Genomic DNA, 26279 nt, shown 5'->3' with positions numbered 1-26279 from the left:
CAAATCAAAACCACAATGAGATACCACTTCACACCTGTCAGAATGGCTAACATTAACAACTCAGGCAACAACAGATGTTGGCGAGGATGTGGAGAAAAAGGATCTCTTTTGCACTGCTGGTGGGAATGCAAACTGGTGCAGCCACTCTGGAAAACAGGATGGAGGTTCCTCAAAAAATTAAAAATAGAACTACCCTATGACCCAGCAATGGCACTACTAGGTATTTATCCAAGGGATACAGGTATGCTGTGTTGAAGGGGCACATGCACCCCAATGTTTATAGCAGCACTACTGACAATAGACAAGGTATGGGAAGAGCCCAAATGTCCATCAATGGATGAATGGATAAAGAAGAAGTGGTATATATACAATGGAGTATTACTCGGCAATCAAAAAGAATGAAATCTTGCCATTTGCAACTACATGGATGGAACTAGAGGGTATTGTGCTAAACGAAATTAGAGAAAGACAAATATCATATGACTTTACTCATATGAGGACTTTAAGAACATAAGGGAAGGGAAACAAAAACAATAAAAAACAGGGAGGGGGACAAAACATAAGAGACTCTTAAATATGGAGCATTGCTGGAGGGGATGGGGGGGTGGGCTAAATGGGTAAGGGGCATTAAGGAATCTACTCCTGAAATCATTGTTGCACCATATGCTGACTTGGATATAATTTTAAAAAGTAAATAAATTATTAATGAAAAATTAAAAAATAAAAAAAATAAAAAAATTCTAACTAGATCTTTCCAGACTTGTTCAGCAAAACTAATTTGATGTTGAAGAGGATCTTTGGACTCTTAGCTGGGCAAGCCACTCAAGATTTTTGTAGATCATTAAATCCTGTTACCTACAACCTCACCATCCATTTCAGTGACTGTTTTGAATATTATGTTAGGAAGAATATATCTCTGCAGATAATACATACTGATCTTAAATTTCATGCTGAATTATGTCCTGAATTAATGGTAATCGTTTGTTTAGTGCATTGGTTCTAGATTCTTTTTTTAATAGTAGTTTCATAGATACAGATGTTTTCCCCTGTCCTTCAGAAAAGCCATTCTGCTGGAGCTCTGTTAATGGTCATGATGTGTTTCTCAGTTGTAAGGTCTCTGCAGGTTTTAACACTCTACTTCACAAATATCAATGTAGGGAGAGAGATTCAAGAATACTGAGGCAGAGTTACAGAGACAAATCTCTAGATGTGTTAATCATTGGTCCTGGAGAGAAGACTACATTTAGGAAGGAATCATGAATTTTATGTTGGGTATTTGGTTTTGTGTTTCTTTTTTGCTGTCATTTTGTTCTTTGCTATTCTTTATGAAGTTGTGTTGCTCTTTCCCTTTTTTTACCCAGCTGGGTTATTGTTTTGGGATAGAAACTGCATCAGGGGTTTAAAATTTTTCCTCTTTTAGGGTATGTACAATTACTTCTGTTTACTATTTATATTTCTTCTTGTTTGATTTGTCACTTACACCTTCTCTCTGTTTTGGTGTAAGATATGGATCCCGCTAAGTGGTTAGTCATTTAACAGATATTTGAGTGTCTGTTGTGTTGTGTGCCCAACTTTTCTTTAAATAACCATAGGAAGCCTGAGACAGGATCCTTGATTTGAAGGCATTAGTAGGATAAGTTGGTTTTCCACCAGTGCCTGTTTTATCCCCCAGGAGACATTTGACAGGGTCTGGAGACTGTTTTTATTGTCACTACTGGGTGCTACCCAGTCTAGTGGGTAGAGGCCTGGGATGCTGTTAAACATTCTGCAGTGCACCAAGAAACTCCTTCCCCTACTCTCCCCCCTCTACAAAGAATAATGTGACTCAAAATGTTAATAGTGCCATGGGCGAGAAACCCTAACTAACCTGAGAAGTAAGTAGCTAGGTGCTATTTAACTCAAATATTTGAGCTCTAGATAATTCCTAGAAGAGATCAGTATAAGTTGACCCTAGAGGATAGTTAGACTTTGAAGGGGAAAAATAGGATATTGCTATGTAGGAAGAAAGAAATGACAGGTCTTTGGGGAAAGATGGAGTAGTAGATTTGGGAGAATGTTGACATGTTTCTTAACATAGAAAAAGGAAGTGTGGGGCACCTGAGCAGCTTAGTCGGTTAAGCATCCAACTCTTGATTTCAGCTCAGGTAATGATCTCATGCTTCAGGAGATGGAGCCCTGCGTCAGGCTCTTTGCTGACAGTGTGGAGCCTGCTTGGGATTCTCTCTCTCTCTCCTATCTTTCTCTCTGTCCCTCCCCCTACTTGCATGTGTGCTGTCTCTCTCTCTCAAGTAAACATTAAGAAAAAAAAAAAATGGAAGCATGGTGACAGAATTGTTGACTTTTTTATCATCACCTCAAACACAAGTAGGAAAGACTGTATGAAGATGGTATGAGGTGGAGGAAATAGACCACAGAATTCTTATCTGCCCATGCTGGAGAGAATGTTGTTAATATTTTATTTCTTCATTAATTGAAAGTTGATTTTGATCTCTGTAGTTTTTCATTGTAATAAAGCATGGTCTTCCCTGAGTGGCATCAAAACTGGAGGCATCATAGGCTTCATTTCAGCATTGCTTGAATGCTCTTTTTGTATACTTATGCTTCAATAAGTTCAGGAAAACCTTAAGCTATGGGCCATGCCATTAAGGAGCATTGATCTAATGGGCTATTTATTCTGTCTACTTTTGGTTATCTTGCCTCCAAAACATTGACTGTTTTTTAGTGTGGTTTTTTTTTCAATGTGTTCTTTACTGATTTTTTTATTTAAACTAGTTAATCAGTGGAATAGCTGTCACAGTGAACATATACTTTGTCTTCATGTTGTGCTCTATAAATTTTCACAACCCAGTCAGCATCTTCAAGAACTTTCCTATGTTTTTTTAGGTTGTAGTTCCCCCGCTCCCTGGAAAAGCATTTTTGCGTCAGCTTCCTTTCAGAGGAGATGATGGAATATTTGATGATAATTTTATTGAAGAAAGGAAGCAAGGGCTGGAGCAGTTTATAAACAAGTAAGTACTTTCTGTACCTCAAGAGGTATAAGAGCGAATAGTGTTCTGAGACAACTTTAAGCAAATACTCAAAATTTAGATATTAAGCTAAACTGTAGTATTGCTTTTCTTTTTTGGCCATTTCCTAACTAACATTTTGTATCATTTAAATAAAGTAAAAGTATATAACAAGTTGAATATCATGTGATAAATATTAACACACTTGAGTGATTAAAATGAGTATCTTTGTGTTGACCTAAGTTTTGTATTTGTTTTTCTTGGTTAATTTATGCAAATTACATTTAAAATTGCAGCATTTAAAAAATAGTTTTACTTATGATTCTTTCTCATTTAAGGTATGTTCTAGCATGAACAATAAAACTTGCGGTACACTTGCAATCATTTTGTTTGATTGCAAATGGAGGTATTATCAGCATGTCTTGTGTAAAGGTGCACATTCAAAATTTTCACAGCAAAATGTTTCTTTCCAAACTGTAAGAAGACTTTCAATTGTTTATCTTTTACTTTAGGAACTCTTAAACCAAAATTTCTAGCTTTTAATTTTATTCTTAATTTGAAATATAGCCATTTTTAAAAGCCAAAGTAACAGAGCTGATGTCAGGAAGGGGCTTGCTATAAATTGTGCATTGGCCTTAAATTTGACCAAATGAAGTCAAATGCTGAAAAATATAGTTGTACGAGGTTACATACTAACCAACAACTTCAGTTTTTAGTAATTTGAAGATCGGTGAGTGGTAAACAGGAGGGAAAGTTGTACAAAGCCTTTAACTTTTAGTTTAGCACATAGCCTTCATTGTCTTTTATGAACACGCTTTCCTTTTGGAGAAGGTAGTGTTAGCTGAGGTACTTTTGAATTCAGAAATAGAAGTCTGGTTACCCATTTTGATCTTGTGTTTAGTCTGCAATGGGAACCTTTAAAGCAGGCCAAAAAAAGGAAAAAGAAGAAAAACCTGGACACACTCTTTCTTAGTGTTTTGGGCTTTTATTGAACTTCAGTGTATTTTTTTTTTTCAAATTCAGTATATTTCTAATTTTGATCCTATATCTTTTCCTTCTTTAAAATGGGTTCTTAGAATTAATGACATGTTTCACTTTTAACATTAAAATTCATTTAGGTTTTTTGTGAATGTACAAACTGCTATATAAAGAAGTTTATTGGGTACATGTGCCAGAAGCAGTGCAAATACAGTGATTAAATGTTTTCTAAATGACCCTTGTGAACCAAAGGAAATTTCCCATTAGTTGATAGAGCATAGCCTAATGGGCAGTCCAGAATAACACTTATTATTGCTAAATCATACATGCTTTTTAACTATAGAATATGTGTGTGTGACTCCTGACCCCACTTTTATAAAGTATTGGGACTAAATTTGTAATTTTTATTCCTAGGGTCGCTGGTCATCCTCTGGCACAGAATGAACGTTGTCTTCACATGTTTTTACAGGACGAAATTATAGATAAAAGCTATACTCCATCTAAAATAAGACATGCCTGAAATTTGGTGAGAAGGGGCAAAAAAAAAAAAAAACCTCCTGTGACTATTAATGATTCGTATGCACCAGTGAAGAAGTTCTATCTAACTTTTAGCATGCTGCACAGAAACTGGTATAACATGCCTTCAGTATACTAACATTCATATGCTCAGTTTTGTTTTGTTTTGTTTTGGCAGTTGACAAGAAGTTAATTTGCTTTAGTGAAAATCCCTTGTTCCAGCCTTTCTCGCTCTTCCTTGCTGTTTTAATGTGGTACACGCTATAACCCCACAAACCTGTTACTCCAGTATGATCTGCAGTGTCCTAACTAAAGTTACTGACTTGGTCTTATCTGCACAGTTTTTGTGTCCTGTTTGCTTCTTGAATCTGATTAACTAGAATATTTCTCTTACCCCTTTTTAATATGTGATGTCACTTGTCCTAATTTATGTGTAGAAGCACTACACCATTGGTTTCCAGTCCCCTACGTGTGAGATACACACTTGTGTGCAGAAAGTATCTCCCTTCAGGCTTGTAATACCCTTCACATGGAAGATCAATGAGGGAAATCTTTATATTCTGTATAAAAACAAAATCCAATTTATATACTAAAATCATTTGTCTAAAAATTTAAGTTGTTTTCAAATAAAAATAAAAATGCATTTCTGATATGCACTGATTGTGTTGCCTCCAGTTTCTTTTTTTCCCCCTTTACGGCTGTCCTACTTAACTCACTTGTTGAGAGGGATTATTTACTAATTATATACTTCTCATTCCTGTAACTCCATTCCTCTTAAACAGGGGTGATATCAAATATGCTACCACCCTTTGAATTGGGGTATTTTCTTTTATACAACAAAAAAAGTGATGTACTAAAAGAAGCATTCCTTAAAGCTTACTGAGTTGTTATGAAGCACTTTGTGTATTTGAAAAATGCTTTGTAATTTCAAGTCATTCTTAAAAGGCCTTTTAAGATAAGTCAACACTGTGCCTCCTGTTTTTCAGAGGAATTTTTTTCCTAGTTCATCTAAGTGACTTGTTTAAACAAACTTAGCAAGGGTATAATAACGCTTTTCTTGATCAGCAGATTCACGCTTTCTCTTTAATTTGGCTTGGGATGGTGGCACACTTTATCCTCTTTAATCAAGGGAGAAGGGCACAGCGTTCTAGCCCGACTTGTATAAGTGATAAGAAACCAGAAAATGCATGACTCCTTGCTGTCTAACTTGTGTTGTAGCCAGACCTTTGCAGCCAGAATGTGGTCTCTGATTTGAATTTGAACAACATCTGGTGGTTTGGGAGGGTCCCATTGTGACCTAGAGTTAAACCACGAGGTAAGGAAGGTTCGCCTTCCCACTCCAGTGGCGTCTCCTCTGGAGACAGGTCAGTTCATTTGAGAGGACCAGCTTTGGTCTTAGCCAGACTAGGATGTCCACCTAGCAGACTGGAAGTCCTAGGAATTAGAGCAGCCCTGTAAGACCTTTTGTTGCTTAAATAATATTTCACAATTCCATAAACTGGACATTTCTGTTACTATAAATTAAGAAGGTACAAAGCTAAACAACATGTGAACTTTATTTCAGGGAGCTAGAGAAGTAAACTCAAAAGGCTGTCGGTTTTTGGTATGCAGAACAGAGTCATGGTAGCTCTGAATCAGTTCCTCTCAAGCAGTGTTTCTCAAGCAGAGATGAGTTTGCCCCCAGGGCAATTTGGCAATATCTCGAGACATTTTTGGTTGTCAGAACTGGGGAATGCTATTGGAATCTAGTGGGCAGAAGTTAGACATGCTGTTAAACCTCCCACAGCGCACAGGACTGCCTCCTACAACAGAAAAACCTCAGTAGTGTGGACGTTTCTGCTCACTGGAATTCTTTTGATTTTGATCATTTATAGACAAAGGAATAATGTGGCTTAGGATGGGTTGTACTGGCCTGCTTACTTTTTTTTTTTAATGTTTATTTGTTTTTGAGAGAGAGAGTGCAAGTGGGGGAGGGGCATAGAGAGGGGGAGACACAGAATCCAGAGCAGGCTCCAGGCTCCAAGCCGTCGGCACAGAGCCTGATGCGGGACTTGAACTCACAAATGGTGAGATCCTGACTTGAGCCGAAATTGGACGCTTAACTGACTGAGCCACCCAGGTGCCCCTGGCCTGCTTACTTTTAACCTCTACAATTGCATTAGGGTAGGTATAATCCTTAGAAATTTGAAGATTTGGGGGCGCTCTATAGCTCAGTCAGTTAAGCGTCTGACTTTGGCTCAGGTTATGATCTCAAGGTTCATGAATTCAAGCTCCACGTCGGGCTCTGTGCTGACAGCTTGGAGCCTGGAGCCTGCTTAGAATTCTGTCTCCCTCTCTATCTGCCCCTCCCCCACTCACACTCACTCTCTCTTTCTCAAAAATAAACATTAATTAAAGTTTTTTGTTTTTGTTTTTTAAAGAAAGTTGAAGGTTTTGGGGCACCTGGGTGGCTCAATCGGCTAAGCATCCAACTTTGGCTCAGGACATGTTTTCAGAGTTTGTGAATTTGAGCCCCACTTCGGACTTGCTGTTGTCAGCACATGGCCTGCTTCAGATCCTCTGATCCCCTTTCTCTCTGCCCCTCTCCCACTCTCCCTCAAAAAAAAAAAAAAAAAAAAAAGTTGAAAGTTTCAAGTTAGGTGAAATGTTGCTTATTTCAGGTGATATGTTTTTGCCTAATGTGGGCAGGCACTTCTCACTGTTGTCTCTTAGAGAATTAAAACCATGGTCCATTTTAAAAGGACACCTTTAATCCTGTGAAGTAAAATGTAGTTGCAATTAACTCTAACCATATAGGAGGAGGTTCTGGAAGCCCATAAGGGTCTCCTAAAAGTAGAAGTTAATTTGGCAGTAAGTTCTGTTACAAGAGTCTCAGGCTGTGTCCTCTCAGTAAGTAATTGCCTTATCTTGGCTGTTAGTTGTAAAAGGTGAGCGTCAGTGGTACCTTTAGTAACTTAGAGTTTTTGAGGACTAAGTGTAAACTCCACAGAACAACAGTATCTGGGACATATAAAGACTTAATTATTTGATGGCAGTGATAGTGATCAATACATTAGTAGTAGCAGCAAATGGCACCATTAAATCCATGGCCGTTTGTAGATAAGTTTATCTGGTATTTGGCTTCCTTCTTGGAGGTTCTGCCATCATGACCCTTGGTTGTGATGATGACCTCTGAAGGGAGGATGTGGGGTGGGGGGTGGTGAGGGGCACATCTTTTTATTACATCCTGTGGCTTTCAAGCTCAGCCCTCTTGTTATGGTCACCTCTAGATTAAAAGTCCTTGTCCTGGGGCACCTGGCTGACTCAGTCGGTAGAGCATGTGACTCTAGATATCAGGGTTAGGAGTTTGAGCCCCATGTTGGGGGTAGAGGTTACTTAAAAATAAAATCTTAAAAAAAAAAAAAAAAGTCCTCGTCCTGTTGTTTCAGCTTGCTTTGTCTATTTTGGTTAGTGGAGTGAGGATAAGTACAGCCAATCGAGGAGGCTGCTGGCCTCCAGGCCTTCACAGTTAAAATTTGACATGTGGCTGGACTGATAGCATAACACTGCCTGGCATACAGGTTAACTGCTCAGTGAGTACTAGCTGTGATTATTTCAGTATGCAAGTGTTTGGACTGGAAATGAGCTAGAAACTGCTTTAGGAGGATGGAGTGTAAGTCTTCCTCAACACTTTATGATCTCTGTCACAGAACCCTATGAAGTAAGTGATATTCTCCCTTATAGATGAGAACACTGAGGCCCTGCAAGCTTAAGTGACATGCTCACAGTTACCCAGGATGTGATGGCTCTGGATGTAGGTTGTACGGATGTCTGACTCTCAAAGCCATGCATGAGCACAGTTCCTTATTTTGGACAGGGCCTGTGACTTGGTAACCAGCCCTTACCTGGTGCACAATAAATTTAGCGAATGAAGAGTGAATTTTTGATAACATTTCCTGTGTCCTCTAGGCTGAACATGAATGAATGAATGGATCAGTTTTGTTTGTTTTTTTAGTTAGATTAAGTGTGGGTAAAAAAAGCACTTTTGGACATGAATAGCTCGCTGATCAGAGGTATCTTATTTTTCTGCACTTAGCTGTATACCACAATTACTCCCTAAGACTGAGTCCAAGAATTTTTTTTAAAGCTTCCTAGATAATTCTGCAACAGCTAGGTTTGGACATTTAGCCAGAAGGCCCTTTTCCTAGGATTTGGTCAGATTTGATCTTAACCTAGCTACTTAAGTCATTACAAAACGAAGTCAGGAAATCAAGAGAAAGACAAATATATGATTTCACTCATGTGGAGTGTAAAAAGCAAAACAAGCAAAGGGGGAAAAAGAAAGGCAAACCAAGAAACAGACTCTTAACTGTATAGAACAAACTGATAGTTACCAGAGAGGAGGTGGGTGGGGGAATGGGTTAAATAGGTGATGGGGATTAAGGAGGGAATTTGTGGTGAGCAGTGGGTGTTTTTTGGAACTGTGGGATGACTGTATTGTATACCTAAAACTAGTGTTACACTGTATGTTAGCTAACTGGAATTTATCTTTTTTTTTTTTTAATTTTTAATGTTTATATTTCAGAAAGAAACAGTGTTGGGGGGAGGGGCAGAGAGAGAGGGAGACACAGAATCTGAAGCAGGCTCCAGTCTCTGAGATGTCAGGACAGAACCTGAAGGCGGCTCAAACTTGTAAGCAGTGAGATCCATGACCTGAGCCAAAATCCTACACTTAACCGACTGAGCCACCCAGGTGGCCCCTCTTTATTTTTTAATGTGGGGCTCCACACCCAACCTGGGGCTTGAATTCACAACCCTGAAATTAAGAGTCACAAGCTCTACTGACTAAGCCTACCAGGAGCCCCTAACTAACTGGAATTTAAATAAAAACTTAAAAAAAATGAAAAGGAAAAAAGAGTAAGGACTTCTCAGATCTTGAGAAGTTACTTTTGCAAATCTCGATTTACAATAAGTGAAATTTGCATTATTCCAACCTTGCTAAGAAAAGAAGACCTTGATTCAGAGATGACAATGATTCATTTAAAAGCACAAAAGGGGGGCGCCTGGGTCGCTCAGTCGGTTGAGCATCCAACTTCGGCTCAGGTCATGATCCCACAGTTGGTGAGTTCGAGGGCTCTGTGCTAACAGCTGGGGGCCTGGAGCCTGCTTCAGATTCTGTGTCTCCCTCTCCCTCTGCTCCTCCCCTGCTCACACGCTGTCTCTCTCTCAAAAATAAATAAAAATTAAAAGCACAAAAGGAAGTTTAGAGGACACTGGGTAACATCTCACCAGATGCTCTGTACTGTTAGAATGTTAGAATGAAGGCCATAAATGGAAGGGATCCAATAAAGTCAAACAGCAGAACTAGACGTTTCACATGTACAAAATATGAACATAGGCAAGAGGTTAACCATGGCCTCTTTTCTCAAGAAACTCAGTCTTGTTTCGACATCATCATGAAAAGACTCAGCTACAGAGAAAGGTACAGCAAGAAGGGACACGGGAGTTCAGATGGAGGGAAGGGAATGGCTGTTCAGAATAAAGGGGACTTCCAGTTTTGGCTCTGACATGTACAGAGCTTAAAAGTTGGCACTCTTGTCCTTACAACAAATAAAAGCTGGACAAACTGAAAATCCGTGTCTTTTCCTGGACCCACCCATCAGAGAATTGAGATTGCAGGGCAAACAAACCATCACCCCAAAGTCTGGAGAGAGGGGCTCATAGAGAATTGATAGTCAAGATCTTTTCCTGCAACAGAAAGTGCTGGAGCCATAAACTGGTAGGAACACTTACACAGTAATAATGGATTGCCAGAGGTTGAGTGTGGTCTAGCCTGAGAGTAAGAAATTCCTGGAGACTGCAGTGTTAGAGGAACTGCGTATGTTCTTGGGCTTTTTACCCCCAGATACCCACAGTGAAGATCAAGGGAGATCCCCATATGGCTCTGGCAGGGAGAGATGAGTAATCATTGTGAAATACACCCAGAACCTTCTTTATTACAAAGGCCCACTCTCCAGGGTAAAAGACTTTGCCAGAGCCCTATCCCAGTTGGGGGAAGGGCATTCTTCTCACACCAGCCCCTCCAGCCTTGCTATCTCACCTAAGAGGGAAAATATATACAGTCAACAAGGGTCAAGACCTCAAGGAAACAGACTGGGAATGCTGTAGCCAGAGAAGGGAGGAAGGGGCAGAGGGGCAAGGCTATACCACTGCAGAAATACTTGTAGAGGTCACAGGCCCACCAAAACACAGAGATTTGATCTGGACATAATAGAATGCACACAAACCCCCTTCTTTACCCCCATACCCACAGGGCCCCAGTAGAGTCACAGTGGATTCCAGCTGAAAGATGCAAGACAGGGGCACCTGGGTGGCTCAGGCGGTTACACATCTGACTCTTGGTTTCGGCCTAGGTCATGATCTCATGGTTCATGAGTTTGAGCCCTATGTCAGGCTCTGGGCAGACAGCACAGATCCTGCTTGGGATTCTCTCTCTCTTCCTCTCTCTCTGCCCCTCCCCTTCTCTTTCTCCCTCTCTAAGTAAACTTCAAAAAAATTTTTAAAAAAAGATTCAAGACAGACTGCAGAGGAGTAATGAGGGGAACCCAAAGTTAAGAGACAAAAGCAGATACTAGAGGAATTTGAATCCTGTGGCACTGTAACTACAGCAAACACTGAACACATTCACTCCCTAGCCAGATTACCATAAATCTTCATAGACGCCTATTTACCTCACTTTCTGTTACCCAATACAAAATGGTCTGGCTTTCAACAAACAATTACAAGGCATGCCAAAAGGCAAGAAGTCTAAAGAGAGAAAGCAGTCATCACAACCAGAGTCAGGAAGGACACAGATTTTGGAGTTATCAAGCAAGGAATTTAAAATAACCATGATTAATGTTAAAGGTTTTAATAGGAAAAGACAACATGTAAGAACACAAGGGTAATATAATCAGAGAAATGGAAATTAAGAATCAAAAGGAAGTGCTAGAAATCGAAGTCACTGTAATAGAAATGAAGAACACCTTCCATGAGCTCCTTAGTAGGTTTAACAGTTTAGGAGGAATCCGCGAATCTGACAATAGAAAGTTCTCAAATTGGGGCATCTGGGTAGCTCAGTCAGTTGAGCATCTAACTCTTTTGACTAAGGTCATGATCTCACAGTTGGGGGATTGAGCCCCTCATTGGGCTCCATGCTGAGTGTGGAGCCTGCTTGAGATTCTCTCTCTCTCTCGCCCCCTCCCTCTCCCCTGCTTGTGTGCACTCTAAAATTAAAAAGAAAAGAAACCTCTCAAACAAATGCAAAGAAAAAACTAAAAAACCACCAGCAGAACTTGCAAAAACCGTGGGATACTTTCATAAGGTGTAACTGGAATGCCAGAAGGGAAAGAGAACGGAGCAAAAGAAATGCCGAAATAATCATGGCTGAGAATCTTCCAAAAATTAGAGACACTGAACCACAGGTCCAGGAAGCTGAGAGGATGATATCATGTGGGACAAATTCAAAACAAAACAACATGTAGGCATATCATTTTCTAACTGCAGAAAATGAAAGACCAACAGAATATCTTGAGAGAAGCCAGAGTGAAAGAGTAAAGGGATCAAGAATCTCAGGCTCTTCCGATTGAACCAGCAAGGAGCCCCTGACTTGACAGTTTTTAAATGCTTTTTATCAGTAATCTTGAGGCCAGAGGTGGTGATATTGTTTAATCTAGAGTCTGAATCTGGATGGGGAAAAAAGTTGCATCTTTATACTTCATATTCTCTCACTGGAATTTAGGATTTCTTCCATTATGAAAGTAAGAGCAAACCATAGTAGTGGTATAAGCAGAACTTGTGATTGTCACCAATTTTAAAATGCAAGTATGGGGGCGCCTGGGTGGCTCAGTTGGTTAAGCATCTGACTCTTGATCTCTGCTCAGGTCATGATTTCGCAGTTCATGGGTTCAACAACCCCACATTGGGCTCTGTGTTCATGGTGTGGAGCCTGCTTGGGATTCTGTCTTTCCTTCTCTCTGCCCCTCACCTGCTTGTGCTTTCTCTCTCAAAATAAATAAACTTTAAAAAGATGCAAGTATGAATGTCATATTTGTTGTTGCAGATCTTGAAATACACTGATCACTACTTTATTATTTTTTTTTAATTTTTTTTTTCAACGTTTATTTATTTTTGGGACAGAGAGAGACAGAGCATGAACAGGGGAGGGGCAGAGAGAGAGGGAGATACAGAATCGGAAACAGGCTCCAGGCTCTGAGCCATCAGCCCAGAGCCTGACGTGGGGCTCAAACTCACGGACCGGAGATCGTGACCTGGTTGAAGTCGGACGCTTAACCGACTGCGCCACCCAAGTGCCCCTAATTTTTTTAATGTTTATTTATTTTTGAGAGAGAGAGACAGACAGAGCATGAGTGGGGGAGGGGCAGAGGGAAAGGGAGACACAGAATCCAAAGCAGGCTCCAGGCTCTGAGCTGTCAGCACAGAACCCGACACGGGGCTCAAACTCACAAGCCACGAGATCGTGACCTGAGCCAAAGTCGGACGCTCAACTGGCTGAGCCACCCAGGCGCCCCACTGATCACTACTTTAAAATGATTGTCGTTATTAGACCTACCGTGGACTCTTATTTAACATGTTAAAGAAAGGCCTGTGTATTATTTTAACACAAGTTTTAAAATTTTTTTTTTTCAACGTTTATTTATTTTTGGGACACAGAGAGACAGAGCATGAACGGGGGAGGGGCAGAGAGAGAGGGAGACACAGAATCTGAAACAGGCTCCAGGCTCTGAGCCATCAGCCCAGAGCCTGACGCGGGGCTCGAACTCACGGAGCGCGAGATCGTGACCTGGCTGAAGTCGGACGCTCAACCGACTGCGCCACCCAGGCGCCCCTTAACACAAGTTTTAAAAAACACTTTAAGTGTATTCAACAAACTGGCTTTCTTTGGAGTCATGTGCGTTTCATCTTATACTTTCATAAACATCTGAGTCAGGATCTTTGGTACAAAAAGGGTTAGGAGCCCATGATATAACAGATTCTGAAGCCTCCTGTCACAGAGTAAGATCTGAACGTGGCCCAAGATTGGAAGACAACCAGCCTCCTATCTGTTGGGTTCTTCAGTTTCAGCCTGGGTTTTTCCCATGTATTATCTCATTTAATTCTCAAAACAGCCTATTGGGTGGGTATTCTCATTTTACTAAGAGAAGAACTGAGACAGTATGAGTTGTTTGCCTCCTAAGGTCACACAGTCAGTAAAAAGTGAAACTGGGATACAAACCCAGGTCTTTCTAATTATGGAACCTGTGCCTGTGCGATGCTGACCCCAATGTGCACTGTACGGGCTGCTGGCAGGCCAGGCCCACGCTGAACACCTGCCATGATAGCCGGTGCCTCCAGACTCTGGTGTGCCAGGGCCTGTGGCCTCCTGGGCATCGATGCTCCTAGCGCTCATACAGTTGCCTTGATACCCGTGTTGTTATCAGAGAGGCCTATGCAAACAGAGACTCGTTATCTGGATCTAAAGGAAAGTTAAACATTTAGGAAAACTTGGTTATAAAACTGGAATGTCCGTCCATGCTTGGTACATATAAACACTGCAGCTTTGTCCTTACTTAGTGTTCTGGGTACATTTCCTTTCCTTTCTAGCTAGATTATACTTTAATCCAGTTGTTTTCATGTTCAGTAAATCCAAACCATGTTTAACCGGTTTATTCATTGGAGAATCTCTGAGGTGAAGAAAGTTTTGTCCTTTCAAGTGAACTGGGGATTTGCTGTCTTCTTTCTGTAAAGGGATTTTCCTGAACCTGTAATCTGAACATTTTGACCTGTGGGGTTTTTCTTCCCCCTGCTATGAGCAAATTTGTAAGGCTTGACCCTTTGTGTGCTGTGGAGCCGAGACAATGCCCTTCTGTGAACATCTTCTCCTGAGGACAGTGGTAATTGACGTCAGGAATGTTAATCATTGGGCTGCCCCTCTTCACAGTCTGGCTGCGCCTGGCCGGCCACTGCGGCCACCCCCCACTTGCCTGGGCTGCGTGCTTCAGAATGGACCCACCGTTCTGTGACAGCATTCTGCAGACGTTTGCTCATGAGCATTTCGGGAGCTGGCAGTCGGATAAGACTGAGGGGAACTGGTCTCGCAGACAAGTCTGTGAGGGTGAAACGGCAGGTGCTCATACATATACCTTGCCCGCTGGGAGGAGGAAATGTTGGCACAACTTCCAGGGAAGGCAATTTAGCAATAACAAAACTAGAAGCCCAGCAATTCGCTTTGAGGACTGTATCTCACAGACACACTTTTGGTTTTGAGAAAGGATATTTATACGCTATGGATACTTTCTCTGATTATTAGTTGAGTATCTCTGAAAGATTATGTAAGAAACAGGTAACACTGGTCCCCTGGCTAGGGAGGAACAGACTGGGTGGCCCAAGGACAGAGGCGAGAGGACAACATGTCACTGTGTGCTCCAAAACAAAACACTTTTTATTTTGAAATAATTGAGAGGCGCCTGGGTGGCTCAGTCAGTTGAGCATCCAACTCTCAATTCAGCTCAGGTCATGATCTCAGGGTTGTGGGACTGAGCCCCTCGTGGGGCTCCGCGCTGAGCATGGAGCCTGCTTAAGATTCTCTCTGTCCCTCTGCCTCTCTTCCCCAGTTCATGCACTCCCTCTCTCCCTCCCTACATCCCTCTCTTAAGTTAATTAATTAATTAATTAATTCTACAGAAAAGCTATAAAGATAATTCAAAGAGTTCCCATGTGGGGCGCCTAGGTGGCTCAGTCGGTTAAGCGTCTGACTTCAGCTCAGGTCACGATCTCGAGAACATTCCGTGAGTTCGAGCTCCGCGTCGGGCTCTGGGCTGATGGCTCAGAGCCTGGAGCCTGCTTCCGGTTCTGTGTCTCCCTCTCTCTCTGCCCCTCCCCCATTCATGCTCTGTCTCTGTCTCAAAATAAATAAACGTTAAAAAAAAAAAAAAGAGTTCCCATGTACCCCCTCACACAGTTGACATCTCATATGACCAGGGTATTTTTCGCAACACTAAGAAACCAGCACTGGGGGGCACCTGGGTGGCTCAGTCGGTTGAGTGTCTGGCTTTGACTCAGGTCATGATTTCCCAGTTCATGAATTTGAGCACCACATCGGGCTCTCCACTCTCAGCACAGAGCCCTTCGGATCCTCTAGCCCCCTCTCTCTCTGCCCCTCCCCTGCTCATATTCTCTCTCCCTCTCTCAGACATAAATAAACTTAAAAAATAAATAAATAAAATAAATAGACTTATAGAGTCTAGGATGTTAGAGCTGTACGGAATCTCAGAAGCAATCCAACCCAAGCCTCTTATTTTTCAGACACAGAGAGGGACTTGTCCAGAGCCCTCCCCTAACAGCAGCCCAGAGTCCAGACCAAAAGCCAAAAGGTGGGGGCCAAGGAATAGGAGAAAGAAGATAAGCTTCAAAGTCAACCATACTTGGGTTCAAATCTCAGCTCTGTGTCCTTGGGCTAGGTGGTACATTTTTTGTCTGGATTCTTTCACTCAACATGTTTTAAGATTCAGCTATGTTGTTGCATGTATCAGTAATTTGTTTTAAAGACCAAACAAACAATAGTTGTTTGAGGAAGTAGTCATGATTTCTAAGAATTTGTTGAGAAAAGAAAGTGTTCTTTCATCCCTGATCTCTACTTGTACAGAAATGTGACACCACTGACCAAACTCTCTTCCCTTCCTGGAAACACGCACATGGAATCGCCAGGCCCCTGTACCGCCCAAGGGGAAGCAGTGGGAAGGGAAACTGAGAGATGAAAGCATTCATTCCCCTGTGAGAGGGAGTGAGAAGAAAAGTAATTTCCCAATACAGGCACTGAGTAGATACATTCCGCGGTAAGAAGCAGGGAATTGGTCTTTTGTATGGACTGCAAAATTCAGTTTGGGAAGCTGGGGAGAGTCTGAGCTCTGGGTCAGCGCCACCGCCTGACGTTGAACATGTCACTGACCTGCCTGGGCCTCCGTGTGAAGTGACGGGGTGCACAGCCCATCTCTAAATCCTGTTGGGTTCTTGCTGTCATTTCTCTTTGCCACTCACTCACACCTCTCACAGATCTGCCTCTTTAGCTTCCACGCCCTTGTTTTCCCTGTAGGCATTAATGAGACACCATGGATAGGTAGATTTTCCCTGAACTTGCTTAGCAATTCCCAAGAAGGCAGGTACCTCCTTATACCTGCCAGAGTGCACGTACCTACCTCCACAGATCCTCCAGGACCCTAGGGGACCCCACAGCCAGAACTAAGGCAGACTGTGCTCCAGCCTTGGAAATTTTTTTTTTTTTAACGTTTATTTATTTTATTTTTGGGACAGAGAGAGACAGAGCATGAACGGGGGAGGGGCAGAGAGAGAGGGAGACACAGAATCGGAAACAGGCTCCAGGCTCTGAGCCATCAGCCCAGAGCCCGACGCGGGGCTCGAACTCCCGGACCGCGAGATCGTGACCTGGCTGAAGTCGGACGCTCAACCGACTGCGCCACCCAGGCGCCCCGGAAATTTTATTTTTTTAATGTGTATTTATTTACTTTGAAAGAGAGAGATGGAGAGAGAGAGAGAGAATCCCAAGGAGGCTCCGTGCTGCCAGCACAGAGCCCAAGGCAGGGCTCGATCCCCAAACCATGAGATCATGACCTGAGCAGAAATCAAGAGTCAGATGCTAAACCAACTGAGCCACCCAGGTGGCCCCCAGCTTTGGAAATTTTAAATAAATTTGTTAACTGTAAAAACAAATATAAATAATGAAGAAACTACCAACACAGATATAAATACAAGAAATATGTTAAGCTATTAAAAATAATAAAACCACCTCGGGGTGCCTGGTGGTTGAGTGTCCGACTTCAGCTCAAGTCGTGATCCCAAGCTTGTGGGTTCGAGCCCAACACCAGGCTCTGTAGAGACAGCTTGGAGCCTGGAGCCTGTTCTGAGTTCTGTGTCTCCCTCTCTCTCTGCCCCTTCCCTGCTCCCGCTCTGTCTCTCTCTCTCGAAAATAAATAAACATTAAAATAAAAACAAAACCACCTGATCAATTGTTTAGAAAGTAGATAAAAAATAACTTACAATCCCACTATTTTTGCCTATGCAAATTTTCATACACTAATACCTCCATATAATTTTGCAGATACAACAATTAATGTGGAGGGTATACGAAATGTATTTGTGTTACCTTCTAATATTGGAGATTTTTATTATTTCCATTATTATAAATAATAGTATGGTAAGCACCTCTGTGCATAAAACTCTTGCTATGTGGGGCACCTCAGTGGCTTAGTCAGTTAAGCATCCAACTTTAGCTCGGGTCATGATCTCACAGTTTGTGGGTTCAAGCCTCGCATCGAGTTCTGTGCTGACATCTCAGAGCCTGAAGCCTGCTTCGGATTCTGTGTCTCCCTCTCTCTCTGCCCCTCCCCTGCACAAGCTGTCTCTCAAAAATAAACGTTAAAAAAATTTTTTTTTAACTCTTGCTATGTTTTAGGGGGTTTTTTGAGCTAGAGCTCCAGAAATACATCTTAAGACATGAATGAATATCTTTGGCTTGTGATACAAGTTGCTAGGTTGTTTTCACAAGAGTTATGTACTAATTCACTGATATGAGCCTTTTGTAAAAATGCCTAATTCACTGTGGCAACTTTTCCTTTGGGGAAGGGGCCTCGTTGTCGGTGTATTCTTTCAGCAGGCAGGAAGCTGGCATTCTAACTCCTCTGCTGGCTTGCTCTCTGGAAGAGAATACTATTCCCAGGCCTTAGCCAGCTATTTGGGCAACACAGCCTGCTGACCTTATCCTGTCTGGTGTTGACTGCTGACATTCCTCAACTGTCATTGAGGCAGTGGTACAGAGTAGGCTGGACTGCTATCATTTTCTTTCTTCAGCAGTGTCTGAGTTTTACTTGCAGGTGAGGTGAATTAAAAAATAATAATAAGGTGAAGTGCTTTGGGACAGTGCAATATAAAGGAATCCATGAACAGACATCACACATTGGATTATGCTGAAGAGTTTGCTGGAAAACACAGGAGTCAATAATTCCTAAAGGGATTCAAGGTGACCACAGAGGTGTACTGACTGCTATTAGAGAAAGTCCCTAAGCCCTTCATGTTTTGGTCTTGACACCTGTCAAATGGATCAATGGAACCTATCTCCTCAGTATAATTAATTGACTCCATACACTCTACAGTAACACATCTCTTTATTCAACAAATGCTGACTGCTTTCAAAGTACATCGGGGACCTGGGTGTCACAGTCTAGCAGGGACTGAAGGTGTGTCAGTACATAACAACTCAAGGCCAAAATCAATGCCTAAAGATATCTACACCCTCCAGAATCAGATTCCAATCTTGTTTCAAACATACCTACCATCAGCCCCTACCAACATATCCTCAACCTCTGAAGCTTTGACCTAAATATGACACTCAAACAGGCATTTGCACATGCTGTTCCAGCTAAACTGCTGAACCCAACTGGTCAGAACCTGGTTCACCCCTGCTCATCATTCAAAAGTCAGCATAACTGCCACCAGCTCGGCAAAGGCTTACTGCGTGTCCCAGGGTAGAGGTAAGATTCTTCTGCTCTCATGTCCCCTTAGCAAAGTGTCCCTGTCTCCATTTATGATGGCCCTCATCACTGCACTGTAAGTTGTGTAACAGTCTCCCTTGCTAAACTGTGAATGAGCTTCTTGAAGGCTTTATCACTCCTCTCTGTGTCCTGACCGTGGAGCTCAGTCCCGGTACACAGAGGGCCCTTGGTGAGCCTTACCAGGTGAAGAAATGAGTGAATTATGAATATCGTAACCCATGGGGTTATGGCATCTCATTCCCTCACCCCAGTCAAAATTCTTATTTTGGATTATGGTGCTGGAAAGCCAGAATTGGACAAGAGTTTGCATATCTCTCTATTTTCACCCCTTTCACAGTTCAAATGATTCACCAGCTCCTTAGAGTTAATGGAGGAGGATTCAAATGAAACTCTCACTATAATTTGGGGCACCTGGGTGGTTCAGTAGGTTAAGCATCCAACTCTTGATTTCTGCTCAGGTCATGATCTCACGGTTCGGGAGTTTGAGCCCTGAGTCAGGATCAAACTAAGCATGGAGCCTGCTTAAGATTCTCTCTCCCTCTCCCTCTCCCTCTGCCCCTCCCCTCCGCGCGCGCTCTCTCTCTCTCTCTCTCTCTCTCTCTCTCAATAAATAAAATAACTCCCCTATAATTCAAATTGCAGAAATATGCAATTTCTTTAGTTTTTCTACAATTCAACTGGTCTTCACAAATGCACATCTACTGTTTAGAGATAAACATTAACGTTGCATCTTATCTTGTGAGGGTGATTTAAATAGCCCTTTACGTACTTTTCAGTCTCCCAGAGAGTCACCCCTTGTCCATGCTTTTCTCCCCAAAAAGGTGCCCCCATATAATGGGGACTAGTGGCACAGAAGTGTGCTCCTAGTTGTAGGAAGAGCTGAGGTCCTCAGGCACAGCGCTCCCGGCCTACTGGACTCTGGAAACGTCTCTGCTGAGGGGCTGTCCACCAGTAGGTATTTGCACTGAGTATTGCAGCAGCTGTTAAGTTGTGGTCTGGGCTCCAGGTTTGGTCCGAGCCTGTGGCAGTCCCTGGGCAACAGGGCTCCACTTTAGCTCTTGTGACTCCTAGACCTCTGCCAAATTCTCCAGACAGTCGTCGACTGTCTGGAGGAATCCAGGAATCCACACCTACCCTCTGCTGACCAGTCTGTCACATTGCCCATCGGTGGCCAGCCCCTAGTTCTTGAGTCAGCTTCCACATAACAAGAGAATGGAGAGAAACGGAAACCTTAGGACCTCACTTTTCTTTCCCCATGTTGTAGCCACGTTGCTATGGCTCACCCCAAGAGTATTGTGGAAGCAGCCTCAGAGTACTGTGGGTCACCAGAATCCAGGTTTAGAAGCAGAAAGCTCCTTCCCTGGAAGTTATCCTAACTTCCCCATGCCCCTCCCCCACACCGGGGGAAAGGTCCGGAAGTTGGGGAGCGCCTGGGTAGCTCAGTCCCTTGAGGGTCCAACTTCAGCTCAGGTCATTACCTTATGGTTCACGAATTCCAGCTCCGCATCAAGTTCGCTGCTGTCAGCGTCAAGCCCAGCCGGCTCAGGATCCTCTGTCCCAGTGTCTGTCTCGCCCCCGCGTTTGTGAGCAAGCTCGGGGCACACGCATGCGCATACTTGCTCTCGCGCGCGCACCCGCACGCGCTCTCTCGCGCGCTCAAAAAATAAAGATTTTTTTAAAAAAAAGTTTGGGGCCCCTGAGTGCCTCAGTCGGACTGAAGTTTGGACTTCAGCTCAGGTCATCATCTCCGTGTTCATGAGTTCGAGCCCCGCATCGGGCTCTGTGCTGACAGCTCAGAGCCTGGAGCCTGCTTCGGATTCTTTGTCTCCCTCTCCCTCTGCCCCTCCCTGGTTCATGCTGTCTCTCTCTGTCTCTCAAAAATAAATAAGTGTAAAAAAAAAAAAGTCTGGAAGTTGGGACACAGACATGAGCCTTGTTTCCTCCACTTGACGCTGTTTTTCCTTCTTCCCATCATACTCAAGAAGTAGGAAGGAAGGAGCTTTTCTTTTACTTCCTCCCTTTACTTCGACCATCAAGCAGCACACTTCTTGGCTGCACTGTCATAGGCCAAAGCAGAATTTTCTCTTCACTACAGAACTCTGTGAACTCTAGGCTCCCACTTTGAAAAAGCAGAGAATGAAGTATTTGGAAAACTCAAAATAATAGCCTGGCTTGTAATGTTACGTTATTGTTTAAACCTATTTTTCAGATCAGAGGCAGGATCTTCATCCTCCTCCCCTTTCATTCCCTTTTATAGCAAATCCCAGTATTTCTCTCAGCCAAATGGATGGACATCTCAGCCACACAAAGGCAAGGGCAAAATGTTCAGAAAGGGATGCAAACAATATATTAAATCATTTTCAAAATGCTTCAAATATACAGGTACATCCATAAGAACCAGAAAAAATAGGCAAACATGGAAATAGTTGTGTTAAGGAGGTGGAATTATAGATGATTTTTCCCCTCCAGATTTTCCTATTTTTATCTAATAAAAGAAAGTCACTTTTAATGTTGTAATAATGTTTTATTTAAAATAAAAATAACTCCCCTATCACCTCTGGTCCACGAGTCACCCACCATGTATATATGAGATAATCCATTAGGCACTGTGTGTTCTAGAAACTGAATGAGCTAAGTCAACCCTCCCAGGAGGGGGAACTCAGCTACTGTCCCAAGGCCATTGTGTTCGCAAGCTCCCTGCACATAGGAGGAAGCCTGGAGGTACTCTGGGCTGGGGAAGGAAGCACAGGGTGTGCACTGCTCCAGGCTTAGCTGTTGTTTATGGGTTTCTGAAGTATCTCTGAACAACGGGATTGGGGAGGAGTGTTACTCCCTTAGGACTGACAGCCTGGACCCCCCTTCTGAACTGCAGATAATCTGGACCCACTGCCCCTTCCTGACAAGACTCTGAGTTGCCCAGTGTCTAAAGAATCCGTTGCTCTTTCCTATTCCCAAGTTCTGCAGAGTTTGGGGTGGGCAAGGGGTAGCCTGAAGTGCAGTTGCCAAGAACTGGTTTCCTCCTTTTGACATTTAGGGCTGCTGAAGCTGGGAGCTCGCTGGCCCCTGAGGAAGGAGGCCACAAAGGGCTTGCAGACTAAGTACAAGGGGGCACAGCCCCTCCCTGCGCACCAGGCCCTCCCCTCCTTCAGCCTCCCCACAGACCCTGGATGCTCTGCTCCGAATCACAGGCCGCTGCCAATTACAAAAGGACTCTTAACTCTGTTTCGCAGCCCCTTGATTGATAGCACTGGTGAGTGAAATTATAAGCCTTAATGATCACATTAATTTCTGGGGAAAGGGAAGCGGTCAGAAGAGGTTCTCAATCACAAGCGCCACAATCAGCTGGGTGAGTTCAATGACAGGCCAGAGCAGAGAAAGAGGGGAAAGAATTAACTTTTTTAAAGGTCATCAGTGAGTAGTGGGAGAGTAACCAGACATGAGAGATGAGGGGCGCAGAGGATCCTGGAGCCAGAATGTGAGCCCCCTTCCCAGGGCTCCTGACCAAAGGCTGGCATCAGTGCTTCTCATCCTTGGCCTTACACTGGAATCCTCGGGAAGCCTTCAAAGGTTGATGCCTGGGCCCTGCCCCAGAGATTCTGCTACAGTTGCACTTGGAATGCAGCTTGGGCACTGACAGCTGTGAGAGCTGCCCACGTGATTCTAGGAGCAGCCAAGGTTGAGAACGACTTGTCTAAATGAAAGGGTTTGGGGGCAAGTAGTCAGGATTGAGCACATTTGGAAATCCACTTAATCTGATCGGTTCTTGCCGCCAAGGAGAATTTCTTCTGCTGCTCTCTTGGCCCCACGTGAAGACAAGAGTGAGAGTAAGAAGGGAAATTAGGCATCACTGCACCCAGTGCTCCTTTGTTCAGATGAAAACACTGAGGTACACTGAGGTTAGCTGACTCGCCCAAGATCACATTGTCCATCCTGGAACCCCAGCCTCTTCATCCTAGCCAGTGCCCCTTCCACAAGGCTCATCGCTGGGCCAGTGCAAAGAAGATGCCCTAGGAGGGCGTCTGAGTGGCTCAGTTGGTAAAGTGGTGGACTCTTGGTTTCAGCTCAGGTCATGATCTCATGGATTGTGGGATCCAGCCCCACGTCAGGCTCTGCACTGACAGCATGGAACCTGCTTGGGATTCTCTCTCCCCTTCCCTCTCTGCCCCTCCCCTGCTCATGCGTGCACATACTCTTTCTCTCTCAAAATCAATAAATAAACTTAAAAACAAGAAAAAGAAGATGCTCTGAATGACACTCGATGGGGCAGGAGCTGGGGGCTGTTCTCCAGCCTTCATGGTGGAGAAGCCAAGGCCTCTGCAGGCCCTTGCTCAGTGGCCGGGACATACTAATTGACGGATACTATAGATTACATGGCCAAGACGGATAAGGACACCTGGCTCCCCCGAGGATGAAACCTAGGACCTTGGCTTCCTCAAAGCACTCACCCTACTCACAGTTTCCCAACAGAGCACTGCAACATTGGGGTATGTCAGGAAGCTCCCTGGGCTATGTGGCAACATCCTGCTTACGCCATTGGAGAGTCTGCCCTCTGCACATTGCTGAGGAACCCCACTCAGAGGCGGCCGAAAGCTCTGATGACCCTCCCTAATGGTCTCTATACAGGTCAGGGATAATCAGAGCAAAAAGCCACTTCACATTCCAAAAGAGGATTCACAAATTTAAAAAGATGATTTTAAAATACAGATGACATAAAATAAACCATTAGTCATTCATGGTAAAGGCACTGGAGTTAATCAAACTGAGTTATTGTTCTTCAATTTCCCCGAGTGATTATAAAAAATGTTCTTGTAAAATGAGTGGCTTGAGATTCTTAGAACAGCATTTCAGCAGCAGAAAGTGTTTGCCAAGCTGCTTCTACATAATCATATATCAAAAAACAAAAACAAAAACATTGTCATTTATCTACTTTCTCTCAACCTTCCTCGTGACATGGGTGTGCTCAGGAGTCTGCAGAAGGGGCCCGGACTGGAAAAACTGGGGGAGTCAAGCTCTACCATGGGTACAGGGTGAGATCTACTTCACGAGCCCAGTAAGCAGAGGCATATTCATAATAGAAACACAGGCATTCTCTGTATTTTTCTAACAGCTTCTGAAGTGTTCATCAAGCCTGTGTCTGATTAAGTACTTTTAAATTCTGAGCAATGAAATGGGCCCTCTCAGACCCTCTTGGCAGAAGCGCAAATTGATACGACCCTTTGGAGAGCCATTTGGTTGTATGTATCAAAATTAAAAATGCATATAATCTTTGACTCAGAAATGCCACTTCTAAGAATTTATCCTACAGAAATACCCCCACGTTCATGGAAGTGTACATAGAAAGATGGTTCTTTGCAATCTAATTTATTACAGTGAAAAACTGTGAGTAACTCAAAGTCCACCAGTAAGGAATTAGTTGAATAAACTGTAGTTAATCCATAAAATGGAATACTAGGCAGATGTTTAAAAAAAAAAAAAATGAAGTAGAGCCATATGTACCACCGGAAGGGACAGCCATACACACAAAAATAATCTACAGAAAAAATAGAGGGTTTCCATTTTTATTTAATTTTTTAATGTTTATTTTTGAGAGACAGAGAGAGAGAGAGAGACAAGAGTGTGAGCAGTGGAGGGTAAGAGAGAGAGACACAGAATCTGAAGCAGGCTCCAGGCTCTGAGCTGTCAGCCCAGAGCCCGATGTGGGGCTTGAACTCATGAACCGTGAGATCATGACATGAGTCGAAGTCAGACACTCAACTGACTGAGCCACCCAGGTGCCCCTAGGGTTTCCATTTTTATAAGGATTAAGGACAGCAACCACAGTGCCCACCTCTGGTCAAGGGGTTCAGTTCTTGGGCTCCTAAATTGGACTAAAAATCCCTAAACTATAAGTGAAATATTTTGGGGTCCTTAATTCAGTTTGTAAGTTAACCTCCTGTTCTTTCTCTTCCCCAGTATCAAAGGACAACTACAAATGATTCAAACACAAATGTAAGACCCCCTCACCTAATTGTCACAACATGTAAATAATACTTTTGAAAAGCAGCCCTCCCCGATTGAGAAAAACCATTTGTTAAAGGAGCACGGAAGATTGGTTTTGGGCTGCAGTAATCACTTGCCTAGGTCCATCTTCTCTTGTTTGTATATTCAAATTGCATATATTGGAATGGTAGGACTTAAATCTGTATATTCAGAGACTACTGTGTCACATCCCCCACAACTCTGCCGCCAACACCAGCCATGGAGGATATCTGCCTTAAAATCCATGCAAGCACTGAGGTTCTTAAAGTACCCAAACTGCATCCAGTAGAGATCCTAAAGTCCCCGAAGAGAGCACTATGAGGTTTTTAATTCTGGGCTTTTTCAAATCTTGAAAGCCAGCTTTGATTCTTGCCTATAATGGTGGAGATGCCCAAAACAAAGGCGGTGGGAATCCCAGTGGGAATCTATTCTGTGGCATGTCCCAGGAAACTTACTCCTTTTTAACTTCACTAAGAATGTTTTCAGTGGATTAAGATAGATTATATGATTGTGACAGATTTTATTGTAGGTCAGCGATACCCTTCCGTCCCCCTCCTCCACAAGAGGAGTATACATCCCTGCCCACAGGAAGTTGGGTTTGGCCACATGTGTCTGGCTTGGGCCAGTGGAAAGCGAAAGAATGTGACATGAGCAGCAGCTTCAGACGCGTCTGCGTGGTCTGATTACGCATCTTGCAGTTCTGCATTCTGCCATGCGAAGAAGCTGCTTCGGGCAAGCAGCTAGTCCAGAATGAGGAAACACTGGAGCACACTTGAACCCAAACTCCAGCCTGGAACCAGGCCCGGCCGAGCCCCCAGGGACAGGCAGCCTCCCGTGAGCAAGAAATACAAGTCTGCTATCGTAAACTCTGAGGGCTATTTGCTATTTAGTATTATTGAAGCAAAACTTGACTCATACATGGTTGGATAGCCTCAGAGCCATTGCTCAGCTTTACCAGATCTTGTTATTGATCTCATATTTGTTTCTGATTCGCTTTTGTCTTATGAAACAAGCCACTTCAGAAACATTTTCGAATCTTTTTGGTGCCTTTCACTAATCTCATACATTCCCAAAGGTAACCACTATTGTGCAGTTCGTGTGTATCCTACTCGTGTTTGTTTTAAATATTTGTGATATATTTATATACCCATAAACATAATCTGGTATTGTTCTGTAGGTT

The 26279-nt window shown here is 43.2% G+C and overlaps 1 protein-coding gene across 1 annotated transcript in view; it reads left to right on the top strand.

Moving 5' to 3' along the window:
• Nucleotides 1-5159, top strand: part of SNX3 (sorting nexin 3) — a 50433-nt gene extending 45274 nt beyond the window's left edge. The window contains exons 3-4 of the mRNA XM_025925860.2: nucleotides 2884-3008; nucleotides 4398-5159. Of these exons, the coding sequence (XP_025781645.1) occupies nucleotides 2884-3008; nucleotides 4398-4503 (231 nt within the window). The 3' untranslated portion in view covers nucleotides 4504-5159. The remainder of the gene's footprint in view (nucleotides 1-2883; nucleotides 3009-4397) is intronic.
• The last annotated feature ends 21120 nt before the right edge of the window (nucleotides 5160-26279 follow it).

The sequence above is a fragment of the Puma concolor genome, chromosome B2 (assembly GCF_028749965.1).
Source record: "Puma concolor isolate L17-30 chromosome B2, mPumCon1.1.hap2, whole genome shotgun sequence".
In the NCBI taxonomy this organism is placed as follows: Eukaryota; Metazoa; Chordata; class Mammalia; order Carnivora; family Felidae; genus Puma; species Puma concolor.
The sequence above is the reverse complement of the archived record's forward strand: the minus strand, read 5'-3'. Positions and strand labels throughout refer to the sequence as shown.